The following is a 16,091-nucleotide window of genomic DNA, read 5'->3' as shown; positions in this document are numbered from 1 at the left end:
GGCAAAGACCCATCCAGGGTTATGATGCCAAAAGAAGAAGAAGAAGAATATGATTGAATAGGTATGTTCAATACCTATCACTTGCCATAAGGTCCTATTTAAAAATTATCGGTCATAGTGGCTTTGTAACGTCATCTATCACTATTACGTCACCCACATTAAACGTCCGTTTATTTCCTCCCTTTAAATTTTACTATTATAGTATAAGCGTTTAAAAGATGCAAGGGGGGGGGGGTAGCAGTGTATGTTATAATTATTTTTATTGCTTTATCCATATCGGTACTCCTTACTTTATCGGTACAATTTTTCTTATTGGTATTTCCTTCAATGAATCCTCAATTTTTTCTAAGAACTACAGACTCAGAGTCAGAGTTGAATCTCCTCGGAAAGATGGGAAAAATTCCCCAGGCCACCCGTGACATTGTTGATTAAAATATGGGCACTTAGTAAGATTATGCCGGGCGGTTTCACACACTCCCTCACACCACTAACATTGTCCATTATCGTGTAATCTCATTTTTTTATCTGTGATATCCAAGATGCTCATGTCTGGTACTAAACTACAGAATAAGAGTTCAGTACACAGCTAGGAATAAGATCCCGACCTCGCACGTAGACAGGTAGCTACCGAGGATCCTACTCCTCTGCCCCTCTTTTCTAACAGTGGGTGCGTGCCGCAACATTACGTCCTTAATGATGGAAAAGACTCGTTCAACCTCACTTGGGTTATGTGAAATGAAAGTAGAGTGGTTCCACAAGAGTTTCGTCACGGATACTAGGAGTGTAGACAGGGGAGCCCAAAACGCTGAAGCACCCTGCGGGCATTTCTACAAACCCAGCACCTCGAGTTAAGGCTCTCCACCTCTCATTCCTTTCTATTGGTCGCCTCTTACGACGGGCAGGGGTATCTGGTCCCGGAAGTATTGTTATCGCCTCTTGCCGGACGGCGTGAGATGGGACAGTAGAACATTTACGTTAGATATAACTTATAGACGGGATCCGCGTCGACAGGCACACTGATATAGTTCAACTGAACGCGGATCCTCGTCCATGGGCAGCGAACGTGTTAAACAAATCGAAGACTAGCGGTATGCCTTTTTACAGAGTTCGAAAAGTACTGAAATCTAGGAAAAGCTCTCTTGGAAAAGTGGAGGTTGAGCTACCAAAAAATTTCCTACTTTTTAGGTCGGATGGACCGGCCAAACTTTAAATATAACATAAACCAGGAAAAGGTAAAAAACGGGGGTCGCTCCAGTAAAAACAAATATGGTAAAATGAAGAGAAATAGACCAAGATAATGTAAATTGTAACTGTATGTGAATGTGAATACAAACTACGCAACATTCTTTCGCGTGCAAAAACTGTTCTCACAAGTGTATCCTCGAAGATTTGTGGCTCGCGAGTGCAAATGAAACCTACGTGACCCTGTATTGTACTCATATAAATGGGATGTCCGGATACGATAAAATAAAGTAAGGGAAGTACATAAATTACAATATACCGAAGTGTGTAAAAATTGAACCAAGATTGATCGCGGTGTTTTTAGTTGAATCATCCTGTATTATCTATTGCTAGACAGCATACAGCATCCTCGGAATTATACGTGTAAGTGGCAACGGTGCGTGCGTCGTACCGTACCGGCAACGCAAACCCCACCAAAAACTTCATTATTTCCATTCGAAAAGTAAACACATGCGGATTGATTGTACGTACGGTACGGTATATTATCGGACTCAGAGGGTCGGCAGACCGATATGAGCAATTCGTCGAACGTATATTGGAGCTAATAACACATAAATATCGACACCCAACATCGATGTTTACTCAATAACTCGATTATTATATTTTTATCTGTGCGCTAGTGGTCACTTTTGCCTCAGCGGACGTAATTATCGCTAAAAACTTCATTTAGTGCTCTGTGAACTTGAATGAATAGTGAAAACAGTGTTAATTAGCAATTATTATCTAATTAGTGTGTGTTAAATTGCTGTTATCTCTTGCCGGTTATTGATTGGTGATAAGAGCAAGAGTTTTGGTCATGCAACTGTGATCCTTTTGAGCCATATAGGTACCTATTTCATTGATCAAACAGTGTTTAATATTTGTAGTAGATAACTGACTGATTTATCTAATATCGCATTGGAATTTTTTTTTCAAAATTGTTAAAACGCGCGATGGGGTGACGCCCACCAAGAGTTTCCTCTACCTACCGTACTTTTTCCATTTGGCGGTGACGGAATTTGTACGCTTGCCAAATAATTTGCGGATGTGCACATATTGGAATCTTTTATTGTTGAATATAACATTCGTTTGAAATAAACTATATTCACCGGTAGTCATTTTTAAAATTTTGTGATGTCACTTTGAGAATGTAGATGTAGGTAGGTCAAGATCCTACTATGACTTCGGTTTCTGTTTCTTATCAAAATCAAAACACACAAAAACATTATCTTGTTATAGTTTTAAAATTTATTTTAAAGGAAGATATATTGCACACAGTCCATCATATTGTTGTAATACTTCAATCTTTTCGCGAATCAAAAATATGCCTTTTTTGTTTTTGTCCTATCACACATTGATTAAGCTTGTAAAAGCCTTTTTTTTGGAGGATTTTTAAAAAGTAGATTCGCATTCTCTTTCAATTATTTCCATTTAACTCAGCTAGATAGTTTACTTCTTAGTTTATAGCTACAATATGTTGGTTTATGGTTTTTAGATGTGGGACACAATCACAATATGTATTTACCTTTAATTTAGTATTCAGACCTCCACAACATAATATTAATATAACTTAAGACTTTTATTAAAGACAAATGACTACCTATTACTTATATACCTTAAATATAACTTGGGGTAGCTTCGCTACATCTCATTTGCGGTTGGTCTCTTTATTTATTTTTTTTGGGAATTGCGTCCCAGCGTCGTCTCTTTTTTTCTCATTCATTTCTTTCACTGTATCCAGCCCATGCTCACTTTAGTTTTAGATCGCATTCTGCGATGTTTATTTTGTTTTTGCTCCTTATCCCTAACATTAAATTTGTCTCTACACGGTCCTATAAGTTTTCTTGATTTATCTAAATTATTCCTGATTATTTATGTATGGCAGTACAGGTACACATACAACACCTTTTTTAACTTTATCTTAATGTCCCCCGCGACAATTTTTTATTTTCTTTAGGTTAATTTTTAGTTCTTTTCCCCGTGAAGTTTTTTCTAGATCTGATATCGTTGTCTTAGTTGTTAATATCAGTGATATTTCATCAGCGAACTAACAAGGTTTATTCATTAGTGTCATTTTGGTTTAATAGTATGAATTAACATCGTATATTTTTAGTCTATGCGGTAATTTACTATAATCTCTTCAATTGCATATTATATAAATTCTATCGAAGGTTTTGGCTTTGTCGTATTGTAGTCAATAACTGACAGGTTGTTTATTTTATTAATGTTTTAAGAATATGAAGGTGTTCGGTTCGGTTGTGCTGTATCCCTCCCTAAATCTCCATGATCTTTGTAATATGTCAAATTTATTTATGGTAGGAGGGATGTAATAAGACTATAATCCAATTTTACCATCTTTATTTACATCTTCTCCGGCTATTGGGTTTAGTTTACAATTATTATTTTTAAAAAATTCCTTTATAAAAGGTATAATATTAAAAACCCTATCGGGCTACATCACAGAACGTTTTCGGAATTCATATTCCATCATCAGTGCTATCCTAAAAGTATAACCCTGGATGTACATGTTTGAAGCCACTAAATATATGGATAAAAACCTTTTAAATGTTGTTAAATTAACTTTGAGTTACATTATTTAACTTTATAAACTATGATGTTTAAGTTACAACAGGAACAGATAACATGGCAACGTAAAACTCCACTGGAGGTTGCTAGTCTTGAGACGAAGTGTCTACAGGACTTGTTGATAGCAACTGATAGGAACAGTTACTTTAAGAACATTTAAATGGTTTCTACCCATGTATTTAGTGGCTTCAAACATATACATCCATGGTTATACTTTTAAGATAGCACTGATGATGGAATATTAATTCTGAAAACGTTCTGTGATGTAGCCCGATAAGGTTTTTGTTATTATACCTTTTATAAAGAAATTTTTAAATAAATTTTTTGTGATACATGGTGTACAGCCAGCTACGCTACAGGAATTTAGTTTCCTTGTGGATTGGAATTATTATTTTCTTTTTTACTTTTTTTTTTAATATAAGCCTTCTCATGTTATAGATGAATATAGAAAATTAATAATTTTATAATTTGCTGACCGAATAGGTACTTTAAAATTATTCCACCTTTAGTACTAAAAGCTGTTGTCTTATTAGAATAAATTTTCATTGTCCACCATATTTAATTTACTAAATTAAATATGTAGTTATTTGATGTTTCGGCTTCTAGATCGGATTAAACGATAGTTTTCAAAATACATTTTTTTAGTGAAAGAAAATACCGTTTTATTAAAAAATATTCTTTTTTTGAATTTCATGTTTTTCTTTATATCTCCTGTAATTTTCTGATTCCAGTTTTGTCTGGCCTTCCCTATTTTTTTGGACGGTACTTTCTATGTTTACGTTTTACTTTTTACGATCTCAGTTGAAAATACTGATTTTTGGTACCTTGGTTAATGAAGGGAGGTGCAATAGAAGTAAAATGTAAAGTTTTTAATGTCTAATACATTAATGTCGTATATTTGTTTAACCTTGATAGGTTTTTAATCGGTTCTTGGTAAAAAGGCTATTTTCTCAGTCCTATTGAAGTGGATTAATTTGATTGTTCAATTAGCGTTGAAAAGTAATTATAATCATTAAATGGAGTGTATAAATAAGGCTATTAATAAAAGAAGTTTTGGTAAAAGCTTTACAGCCTTTGGTCCAAATATTCACCTTACCGAACCCTTTCAGTATGAGTGTAGTCAGCAGCTGAGTCTTTATTATAATTTATATCCACTGGTTTAATTGCAATACTCTGTTTCTTTTTCTTTGACGTCAGGTACATATATAACATGTTTGTTAGATTTGTTGAGTTCTTCAATAAACGTTCTTATATTTTGCAAATCACAATTGAGGCGGATTAACTTTCCGCAATTGTTTTTTAGATCAATTGGGTTGAAAACTCAAGAACATAGATTTAAATCGTAAGTACTTGATGTTCGAGACGATTATGAATAACATTCTTTTGGGAATTTTATTACTTAATTAATTGCATCAATTTGTTCTTAGTACATTCTATAGTTATTAATTATTATTATTATTAATATTAGACTGTCATATTGAATGACAGTCCAAGATTCTTAATGTATTTGTGTATCAAACTAAGATCCATCGAAACACTATCTCTCTAGATAGACATTTCAGAATTTTTTTATTGTGCGTATGTAATTTTGGTTCTGTATCAAAATTTTTGTAGATTCCATAATTTATTACCATTCTCTTGTCGAATTTTCTAACTAAAACCGCATTCAATTAACACATGCCTCAAGGTATAAAGTGATTTACATTGATAAGCTGGGTTTTGTTGACCTGATAAAATGATAAAATTCGTGCACAAAGCGAGAAATAACTACGTTAGTGACTGTATCAATATTTGTCCATTGTTTTACGAAAATTTGAAGTTTAGCACAATAATCAATTATATCCCCAGCTTTTAATATACAATGCTTTCGCTCATGTGGAGCCTAATATCGGAAGTGATTAGTTACAAATGTTTCTTTTAATTTTAATTATTCTCATTGTGGAATTACTGACCGTACCCCATAAAGTTGTTTGGTCCTACTGACGTCGGTGTCGCGTCGTAAGCACCTTACTTTATGTTCAGTTTTCTCTTATGTCCGCCCACACCACATGCATTGTATTTTTCATCGAAATCGTTGAGTGCAGTTTGAGTCTCAATTATCTTTTCTGAGCTCTGATTTTTGTTCTGTGCAATGTATTATTTTTGCAATATCTTTTTACATATACATACTATGTCAATATTAATAATTTTAATTTAGTCACGGTTCGTTTCCGTAGTTTCTGTTGTGGAATATTCGATTTATTGTATTCTTGCTTTGTTCCATAAGACTGGATGTAGTTTTATGATAAAGGCAGGACTCAATGATGTCTTAAATTAACAACCTTTATAATTTTTGAAGACCGAAGTATTTACTATAATTTGTATTTAATCTAATACTTCAATAGGCTCGCAACGACTGGCAATTGACTTATTGAACACTGGTGTCTTCCTTATTCCCTGTTCTCACTTTTAGCTTTTAGTATTTATATCGACAGTATTATCAATATTCTTCTTTGTATATTTTCCTGATGTTTCTTGTTATAATGAAATTTAAAAATAGACATACCCAAATTGCAAATTTGTTATTTAGGTAACCTGTTTTTTTCAATTATTAATGAATAATGTTTACGTTTAAAATTAAACATGATATTGTAGAAATAAGCTATGCATTTATTTAAAACTCCGATATTTTATCCTAAAACCATTTTTGCGAATACATTCCCGCTCTAAACACGTGGACGTGAGGCAGGTGACAGTGCAATCATTCGGTTGAAAATCGCTGTCTATTCAGTAAATCTTTTGTTAATTCACGCCACCGACCTAACAAACACAGCTGTGAAGTAAAAAAATTTGTATATATTTTCTGAAATCGTATTACCATGAAGTTTCGTTAAAGAAAAAATGTAGTGTTTGTAAGATTAGTTTCGGGTGCCAATGAAATATAGACACATCAAAAAAGTCTAAGGAGCACAAAGATTTTTTCTCATATATATATATATATATATATATATATATATATATATATATATATATATATATATATATATATATACAGGGTGTTTTTTGATGGAAATTTTTTAAGGGATAATAGGGGACGCCATTTGCAAATTTTTTTGCTAATAATGTATCGCTCAAACTGTTAAGGTTTTCGAAATAAAGTTAAATTTGTCAATATTCGAAAATAAGGCTGTTCACCTATTTTATTTAAAAAAATAATTATCTAAGCGAGATACTTCCCAGATATACAAAATGTTGAATCTTAATGCATTGTTAAAATAACCTTTATTAATGAAACGGGTAAGAAAGGTAAAACACAACAACGATATATCATGCTTTTTGCAACATTTATTATGCCTTATTAAGTATGTACATAAACTTCAAAAAACAGTAATTGTTGTTCAAAATGAGAACCACCATTCCTAATGCACGCTCTTGCCCTGCATCGTATTCCTGATATGGTTACTTTTAACCTCGGTTCTGCCCTTATAATGTCAGCTGCTTCGATAATCCTTTCCATTAAATGAGCTCTAGTTCAGATTGGAACTTGATAAACAAGTTCTTTGAATCTGCCCCAGATGTGGTAGTCACACGGTGTTAAATCGGGCGATCTAGCAGGCCACAAAATCGGTCCAGTTCGTCCGATCCACCTATTGGGATAGTGATTGTTGAACCAAGCCTTAACAGCACGTGCACAATGTGCAGGGCATCAATCATATTGGTACACCAATCTTCGTCTGAGGACGAGGGGTAAATCTTCTAAGAGTGATGGTAATTAATTCTCTAGAAAGTCTAAGTACACTTGGCTATTTAAGCTATTTAACCTGCCTGGCAAGAATGGTGTACCAACATTATGGATGCCCTGCACATTGTGCACGTGCTGTTAAAGCTTGCATCGTGCCCTGCATTAGAAATACGATGCAGGGCAAGAGCGTGCATTAGGAATGGTGGTTCTCATTTTGAACAACAATGACTGTTTTCTGAAATTTATACGAAATAAGGCATAATAAATGTTGCAAAAAGCATGATGTATCGTTGTTGTGTTTTACCTTTCTTACCCGTTTTATTAATGAAGGTTATTTTAACAATGCATTAAGATTCAACGAAGGGTTTTTGCAATCTAAGCAAGTAATACGTAAGGCATTTTGTATGTCAGGGAAGTATCTCGCTTAGATAATTATTTGTAAAAATAAAATAGACGAGCAGCATTATTTTCGAATATTGACTTTAACTTTATTTCGGAAACCTTAACAGTTTAAGCGATACATTATTAGCAAAAAAATTTTGCAAATGGCGCCCCCTATTATCCATTAAAAAATTTCCATCGACCTACCAAACACCCTGTATATATACTTATATTATCAATTTTTATTGGATTTTTTTAAAAAGTGACATGCCTGATTTATACCCAAACGGAAGTTAAGAAATGCACTAATTTAATGGAAATTTTTAAACATAAAACATAAAAATCTAACAACAAATAATTTGTTTATTAATCTGTGTTTAAAATTAAATTATCTGCCGATTGTGCTGCCCACGGTAAAAGTGTTATATCTTCATTATGAAAACCATCTCTTACTGTTGCTGCAGTATGTATCCTTGCATTATCCTGCATATAAGGCAAGTCAGGACTTGTAGCAGTGGCAAATGGAACGATAAAAGGTTCTAATATACGATCAATATGTTGATATTGGTCCAAAGTGCAAAAACGGGAACAGTTCGATGATGAAAAATTATTCCAGCCCACATCATGTACTTCTACAGCCCACAACTTGTAGATCACTATATGGACCAACATCCTGTAAATGCCTGAAACTCTCTTGTCGACCAGATCCTCTCCAAACTCTCTTGAATCAGGGTAAAAACAAAACCCAGCTTAATCTTCTTCTTTTCCTGGTGGGAGGCTGGTTGGGCACCGAAATTTTTTTTATGCTACCTCCATTTTGAGTCCTTAAAATTTGGGTTCCAGTTTAACTTAAATTACTAAAGATAGCAGTGCCGAAGATTGAGGTATCTGTTATCCTGCCTACCAACTAAAACCACCCTCCCATTTTTGGAATACTCCCTTCTCTTATCTAGGTCTTATCTTTGTCGTTGGTCCGACTGGTGTTTCTCTTCTTCTTCTTTCTTTTCAATTACTGTTCTGATGTAATTGTGAATACTTTTTCATCCCTCCTTAATTCCCGTCATCTTCACGATCATCTCTCTCACAGTCACATGGTTCATACCTATTTCTCTATACATTCTGTTTCTCTCCACTGTACATCTATTACATTCCAGCATTGTGTGAGTAATAGTGTCGGAATATTCGCAGTATAGCCATTCATCTGTATCTGTCTTTCATTCATCTTGGTCCACTTGGCAACACTTCCGGTTGTTCCACTCTTCTGGCCATCTTTCCATTAATCTTTCTCTTTCTTCTTTTTTTATGGCTATTGTCAAATGCTCCCTTCTCTCATATATATGTTTCTTTTGTATTGCTATCACTTGCAGACGAACACAACCCGTGATCATCCACAAGGCCGCCGCAGATACAGTCCTTTAGGCGCATGTTGAGACATTTTTGATGTGTGTATTAAGTTCATGTTGTGAGACCGCTCCCGTAGGAGAAATTTTTCTGATTCGGTTTCTTGATCAAACATGTCTCCTTTAAATATACGTGAAGGGCGCCGGGTGAAATTTTTCTGTCTTCTGTGCCATTTTAAACAAAAAAAATTTTTGCCTTTTTCTCTGAAGTTGACAGTTTTCCAGTTATAAGCGATTTAAAATCTGAAAAATGCTAAAATACGCATTTTCGAGGCGTAGTGCCTAAATTGAAGTTTAAACATGTAAGTTTCAAGATTCTGAAAAGCATTCGGAGCTTATTTCGATCTAGACTGTTGTTTTTTAATTGTTAATTATGAGCGTTATACATATTATACGTACTTATTACCCGAAAAAAATCCCAACAAATATTGGCCATTTATCAACATTAATTTATTATTATTAAGAGCCTAAAAACCCCAACGGGCGACCATGGCCCTCTATGAGCTATCAGTGATCACAGATGATGATGAACTTATTATTAACACGACAAAAATGACAAGAGACCTTTTTTGTTTACTAGGTATGCCACAAAAAACTTGATTTTTATAATTTGTTTAAACAATTCCTGACCAAAAATTTCGGCAGGCACCCTTCAGAATTGTTTAAAGGGGGCATTTTTGAAAGGAAATCCACAAAGAAACCGAATCAGAAGTAGTTTTCCTATGGGAACAGTCTCACAACATGGATTAATTTGTCAGTTTATAAAATTGTTTGGTGATAGCCAAACTTTTTATGTGTTTTTTGTTTTGTATCTGCTAAAAAATATTCTATGAGTCATACTGTGAAATTTCTGTTATAATATCATATTTAATGACCCAAATTTGCTACGTTTTTAACAGATTATTTGTATTTTTGTTTTGAATATATGTTGCGTATTTTTCTCTCCTTAAAATATTCTCATACAAATACATACGTAGACGTTATTATTCCATAGGAATATTTTTCTCACGACATCTCACTAACCAGGTATTTGACGAGTTTTTCCGATAATATATAATAAAAAAACCTATAAGTTCTTATACCTCTACAACAATTTTCATATTGTAACTCAGTGAAGTTTATTTCTGTTACTCTTCCAACCCTTGGTAACGTCTATTTTTTATTTGATTAAGGGTCGTGTGTGACACGCTCAATTAAAATATATCTGATAAAAGATATATCTACATTATAAACAAAAAAATCCACCAGTGTTAGTTCCACTGGTTTGATTTTACCTCTTATTGCGTAATACATTGCCTGCATATTCTTACATTCTCACTGTCTACTCTTACACGATAATAACAACTGTAAACAATACCCTACGTATGATGCTTTTATGAACGTCATTAGGTGAATATTATTTAAATATTATCCTTCATTGTAAGACGAGTTAATAACAATTGTCTCTATCACAAGATTGTTTTGTTTTGAATAAGTAAATGTGTTTTGATATCCATAAACAGAAGCCACAATCTTAAACACTTAACCTTCTTAATGTTTCTCGATAACTTTTAAAGATTCTCGTGTTACTCCTTCTTTGGAAAGTTAGGTCCATAAATTTGTTTACAAGTCGTAAATTTTAAATTTACAGTTTTGTTTGGACTGAATACAGAATGATAAATATTGTAATTACAGAATAATTGATCATGAAATTACAAAGCAATCTGAACGAAAGTGTTACAAATACAAGAAAACATATAGGAAAATTGTTTCAAATTTCAAATGTTTTGTTAAAAGGCAGGATATGACGGTTTTAGGACAGGCTTAGAATTCTTCTGTAAAGCTTTGATCTCACTTGTATCGATTTTTTGAGAGTCCATGTTTCATCTGCATATGTAGCAATGGGAAGAATAAGCGCATTGTATTGAACTTTAAAAATACTGATAATATCAACCGTTATAAAGCCTTTTTTATTTTTCCAAGTAAAAAAAAATATATCCAAAAATTTGTTTATCAAAAATCTGTCTTTTGGTTACAACTTCCGAGCTAGAAGTCGAAACGTCAAATAAAATATGCCTAAAGTCAAATAAATATGATGCCATATGATACAATTTAAGATGCCACAAGAAACTAATTTAAGGACATATTTGTTGAGCAAGTATGACCAATATGTCCTTCTTTAGACGGGATTTAGATTATAAAATATATTTTTTTAATTACAATATTAATAAAGTGATGCGATATTAATAAATCTTCAATAATGCCGCCAAGTTGTTCTCGATTCAGCGGATATATAGGTTTGTTAACTCTAAACAAAGCCATGAATAGATTAGATAACTCCGTATGTTTTTTTGAGAATAGATAGTTTTTTTCGGTTCCTATAAATAGTTTCTCTCGTCACACCCTATGAGTGTTTCTATTTACGGGAGAATTCAAATGTTTCGTACGGAATAGTTAGAAAAAAAGATAAATGTGTATGTAGATAATATACGAGGGCGGTTGGCAAATTTTTAGTAGTAGCTCCTTCATTTTAATAACAAATAATTAGGTTACTATATATTGTCAACATCAAGAATAGCTCAGCTTACTCTGTTCAATATTTCAAAAGGGGAGCTGCACTATACCGTTAACTGTTTTTTACATTTACTAAACTTTTACGATATTCGTTTTCAAAAATTGTTCAAACTAGGGGTAATCTAGGACAAAATTTAGACAGATTGAGCCTTTAGCTTTGGAAATTCATTGATTTCTTAATTTTAAACTGGTGAATACTGTGGTGAAACTGGTGTCCCACATGTCAAGGTAAATACTATAGGGTTTAGGAGTTTAGCCCCTCTTTCGTTTCTATTTGTAATTTAGCTTTTGTTTTCTATATCGATTTTCATCCAGTCTGTTTTTATGTTGTTTCCATTTTGTTCTGTATTCTTTTATTTTTACATTGATATGGTAGAAATTCAGTTTTTTTAGAAATGGTATGTTCATAAATCCTATTTTGTATTCTACGATTTATTTGGCCTATATAAGATAGGGTGCAGTCTGCACAAGGAATTTCATAAACTCTGTGTTGTTCATTTGAAATGTTGTCTTTGATTTATCGGACAATAAATAAAGACAAGATATACCTAAAAAAAAATTCATCTTTTGTCCGATCAATCAAAGATAACATTCCAAATGAACAACACGGAGTTTATGAAATTCCGGTCTTATATAGACCAAACAAATTGTAGAATCGTAGATTTTGAAAACTCCAGAACCATAGCCCCCATCCGCTTCTATAAACCAAGAATTAGGCATAAAAATTGAAAAAAGGTCAGATTGTATCAATAAAAGATATGACGACATTCGGTTACCTTCGTCTTGGAGACCTCTCATAAAGAAAATATCGTCCGCTCCACCCTCGAATCAAAATCCTGCCGTCACAAATGTTCGCGCCAACTCCCTCGCTAACCCCCACGTCAACCTACTCCCAAACCACGTCACCATCGACATGGTATAAATGAAACGTCCGCTGACCTCGAAAGCCCTGAAGAAGACATCAGAGAGAATGTTGAAATCTCATCATCATAACTAGCTCGACAATCCGTTGTGGATCTTGACCTGCTCACAAAGAAGTCGCCACTCCTGTCGATTCCTGGCAACTTCCCTCCATCTTCTGACCTTTAAAATCTGTAGGTCTTCTTCCACATCATCAATCCATCTCCTTCGTGGTCGTCCTCTGCTTCTTGTGCGCTCTAGTTTTGAAAAACTTATCGCTTGTCGAAAGCTCGTGGCAGTGATAATTAATGCGGTTCAATCCGGAAGCCTGTTGAGTTTAATATTACATTCTAGTGATTTATTTGTAAATTTCCAACAAACGGCAACACTGTTTTAGAGCCAATTTCACAGCAATATCATGCATAATCTAACTTCACCATTGTGTCTTGTCATTATGGCATTTTGACATGTCATATATGAATAAGAAGCTAATTTGTATATTCCTTTTGTTAAACAGTACCTGCCTTTTGTGTAAAACAGTAACTCGTGTTACAAGTAGAGCAAATTTGAATAGCACAGAAGGTTAAAATAATAAACATCATTGAAGCTTCGAAAATCAATAAATTTTTCTATTATACATTGTGTATCCATTTTACTAAAAATTTATTGACCAGTCCTCGTATTTATGGGAAAATTCTATTGCTAGGGAACCAATAGTGAAAAAGCATTAATGGGTATGTGGGCAATATATTTATATCAATACATGCTTCATTGAGAAGTGCATTTTGATGGTTTTCATTTTGTTGGAAACTTTATTGAAACGGAATGTTTTCTCATTTCAAAGTTTAAGCACATTTCGCTTTTATGGCTAAACTTCCCATTCAAAGCTGGAAATAGAAGCAATATTTAATCAATGAAGTACGAACAACTCGAGACAGCTGGTGCTGAAAATTTTGACTATTTTTATTGCAACTTGTTTCAAATTAGAAAATAGTTAAAAATAAATTAAATACAGTTTTTATTAACTGTATAATATTTTTTAATACCTTTAGTCTTTTCTTTTCGTGTATATGTTTCACTTAATCACCCACATATTGAATTTGAATTAAACATTCTAAAGGGATCAATGAAATAGGACCTCAAAAATCTGTTTGATTTACAGAAATAGGTTGACGTATAGGTTACTCGAAACCTAGTTTCTTTCTTAGCAAGTGTAAAAAAAGCCTCAAGACGTCGTGGATCGAGGGTTGTGCCATGGGGTGCACAGTGTCGGCAGAGGAACGGGCGGCAATCGCCAGAACTAAACAGATCGATGAAACGCTGAAAGAGGAGAAACAGCGCTCCCGGAGAGATGTTAAACTTTTGCTCCTAGGTATGACCTGTTTTATGTTTTTTAATTTAGTATTTTTATATTTGTATTAATTTTAAGTATCTTAAAGAAGTGTTTAGAAGTAATCTTATTACAGGATGATTCTGAAGTGATAATGACAGTGTGATATTACCAATCTCACAATTTTTCATAATTATCGTCACGCATAATGTGTCATATCAATGTTTTAAATAAAAAGTTAATAAAAATATTTGGAAACGGTTTCATAGAAAACATATCGTGTTTTATTATAAATAAGTTTTAATCATTTAGGAATAAAAAAATTAAAAAAAAAGAACCGGTTTTTTCTTTAAAGGACTCAGGCACTTTTTTTATGTAAAAGTGATTGCACTTAAATTGGCTGAAACTTTAAAGAGAGGTAGCTTTGGTCATGCTGATCAAAAGTTATCATTGCGCTAAGACTTAGAAATCAATTGTTTCTGAGACAGCGTGCTATATAAACGTATGTCCGCAATGATTTCCAAGTCTTGTGGCAACGAGAACTTTTGATTGGCATGACAAAAGCTACCTTTCTGCAAAGTTTTAATCACGTTAACTAAAACCACTTAAAAACCACTAAAAAATACACCAGCAATATTTGCATAAATACGACAACCAATGAGGCTAAGACTTGAATATTGTGTCACGTTTCAAGGAGGTCATTTTGAACATTTTTTTTGTTTTACCCACAGAATAAATAACAATCAGGATGCCCACTCTCAGATGCCGCCTTTGAAGTTTGTCAGCACGCGATCGCCATGTTAAACGGAAACAGACTCGAATTGAGAAATTTGTGACAAGCTACGACAGAACTGTAATTTAAATTTTTATAGATTAACAATTTAGTAAATTTGAAATAATTTAATCTATTCTTCAACTAAAAGTACGAATAAAATAGTGCATATTATGTCTATGGTTGCCGTAAATAAATTAAACCGGGTTAATTTTTCTATGCACAACAGCTAAAATTTCACTGAACACCACTGGTTCCGTTTAAAACATGGCTGATTTCGTCTGCGCGAACGAGATGCGCGTACTTATCTTGACAAGCAGAGTGGGCATTCTGATTGTTTATTCTGTGCTTTACCCCTATTTAAAATTTTATTATTTATTATAGTTCTTGCGAATGTATTAATGAATGTATTAATGAAATGAAAAATACACTTTCAGATATTTTATTTTTTGCATAAAAATGGGCCTCATATCAAAAAAAAAGAAGAAAGATTTTTTGTCACAACTTAAACGAAGAATTCAAAAAGGAATTTTAAATTGAAACATCTCAGTGGCATACCATTTTCTTCTTAAAAAAATTAGATTATTACCCGTGTGCGCGCTAATTAATTTTATGGCAAAAAATACGAAAAACCATCTCTTAACATTCACCAAATTTCATTTGCATATCTCCGCCTGTTTTAGGGTAATAAATAAATATTAGTTTATAAGAAAAAATTCAACACCTTGTACCCCTGAAAACGAAGCATTTGAGGACGTAGGTTTATATAGCAAACTGCCATTATTTTTTCATCCAGAATCACCCTCTGAAGTTTTTTACACTTATTTAGTAACATCCCGTATATTATACAAATATTTATTATTCAAATTGACTAAAAACAGACACTTTGAACCGCTGTAACTCAGAAACAATTGATTTCTGAGTCTTGGGGCAATGATAACTTTTGATCAGCATGAGCAAAGCTACCTCTCTGCAGTTTCAGTCAATTTAACTAAAACCCCTTTTACATAAGGAAAGTGCCGGGCTATTTTGACTGACTTCCGGTTATTTACAATTTAATGTAACTAAATTTAAATTTCCTCCGGAAAATGGAAAAATTTAAAAATATTTCTTTTTTAGAAAAATATTCTAGATTAGTCTTGATCTAAAAACATACTATCGTGATTAACTGTAAATTTTTGAATAATTCTTTATGATATGTTCGTAAAATTTAAAGATAACTAAAGT

The 16,091-nt window shown here is 33.2% G+C and overlaps 1 protein-coding gene across 3 annotated transcripts in view; it reads left to right on the top strand.

The window, feature by feature from the left end:
• The window catches only part of Galphao (G protein alpha o subunit), a 259,119-nt gene that overhangs the window by 23,542 nt on the left and 219,486 nt on the right, over window positions 1-16,091 (top strand). Inside the window, exons 1-2 of one of the 3 annotated variants that reach the window (XM_072520491.1) lie at window positions 1,685-2,068; window positions 13,925-14,134. The exons of 1 other annotated variant lie outside the window; for it this stretch is intronic. In XM_072520491.1, coding sequence (XP_072376592.1) covers window positions 14,017-14,134 — 118 coding nt within the window. In that variant the 5' untranslated portion in view covers window positions 1,685-2,068; window positions 13,925-14,016. Of the gene's footprint in view, window positions 1-1,684; window positions 2,069-13,924; window positions 14,135-16,091 lie in introns of those variants that run through there. One more of the 3 variants, XM_072520494.1, reaches the window with a different exon arrangement.

The sequence above is a fragment of the Diabrotica undecimpunctata genome, chromosome 1 (genome assembly GCF_040954645.1).
Source record: "Diabrotica undecimpunctata isolate CICGRU chromosome 1, icDiaUnde3, whole genome shotgun sequence".
Classification (NCBI taxonomy): domain Eukaryota; kingdom Metazoa; phylum Arthropoda; class Insecta; order Coleoptera; family Chrysomelidae; genus Diabrotica; species Diabrotica undecimpunctata.
This window is presented reverse-complemented; position numbering and strand designations above follow the sequence as displayed.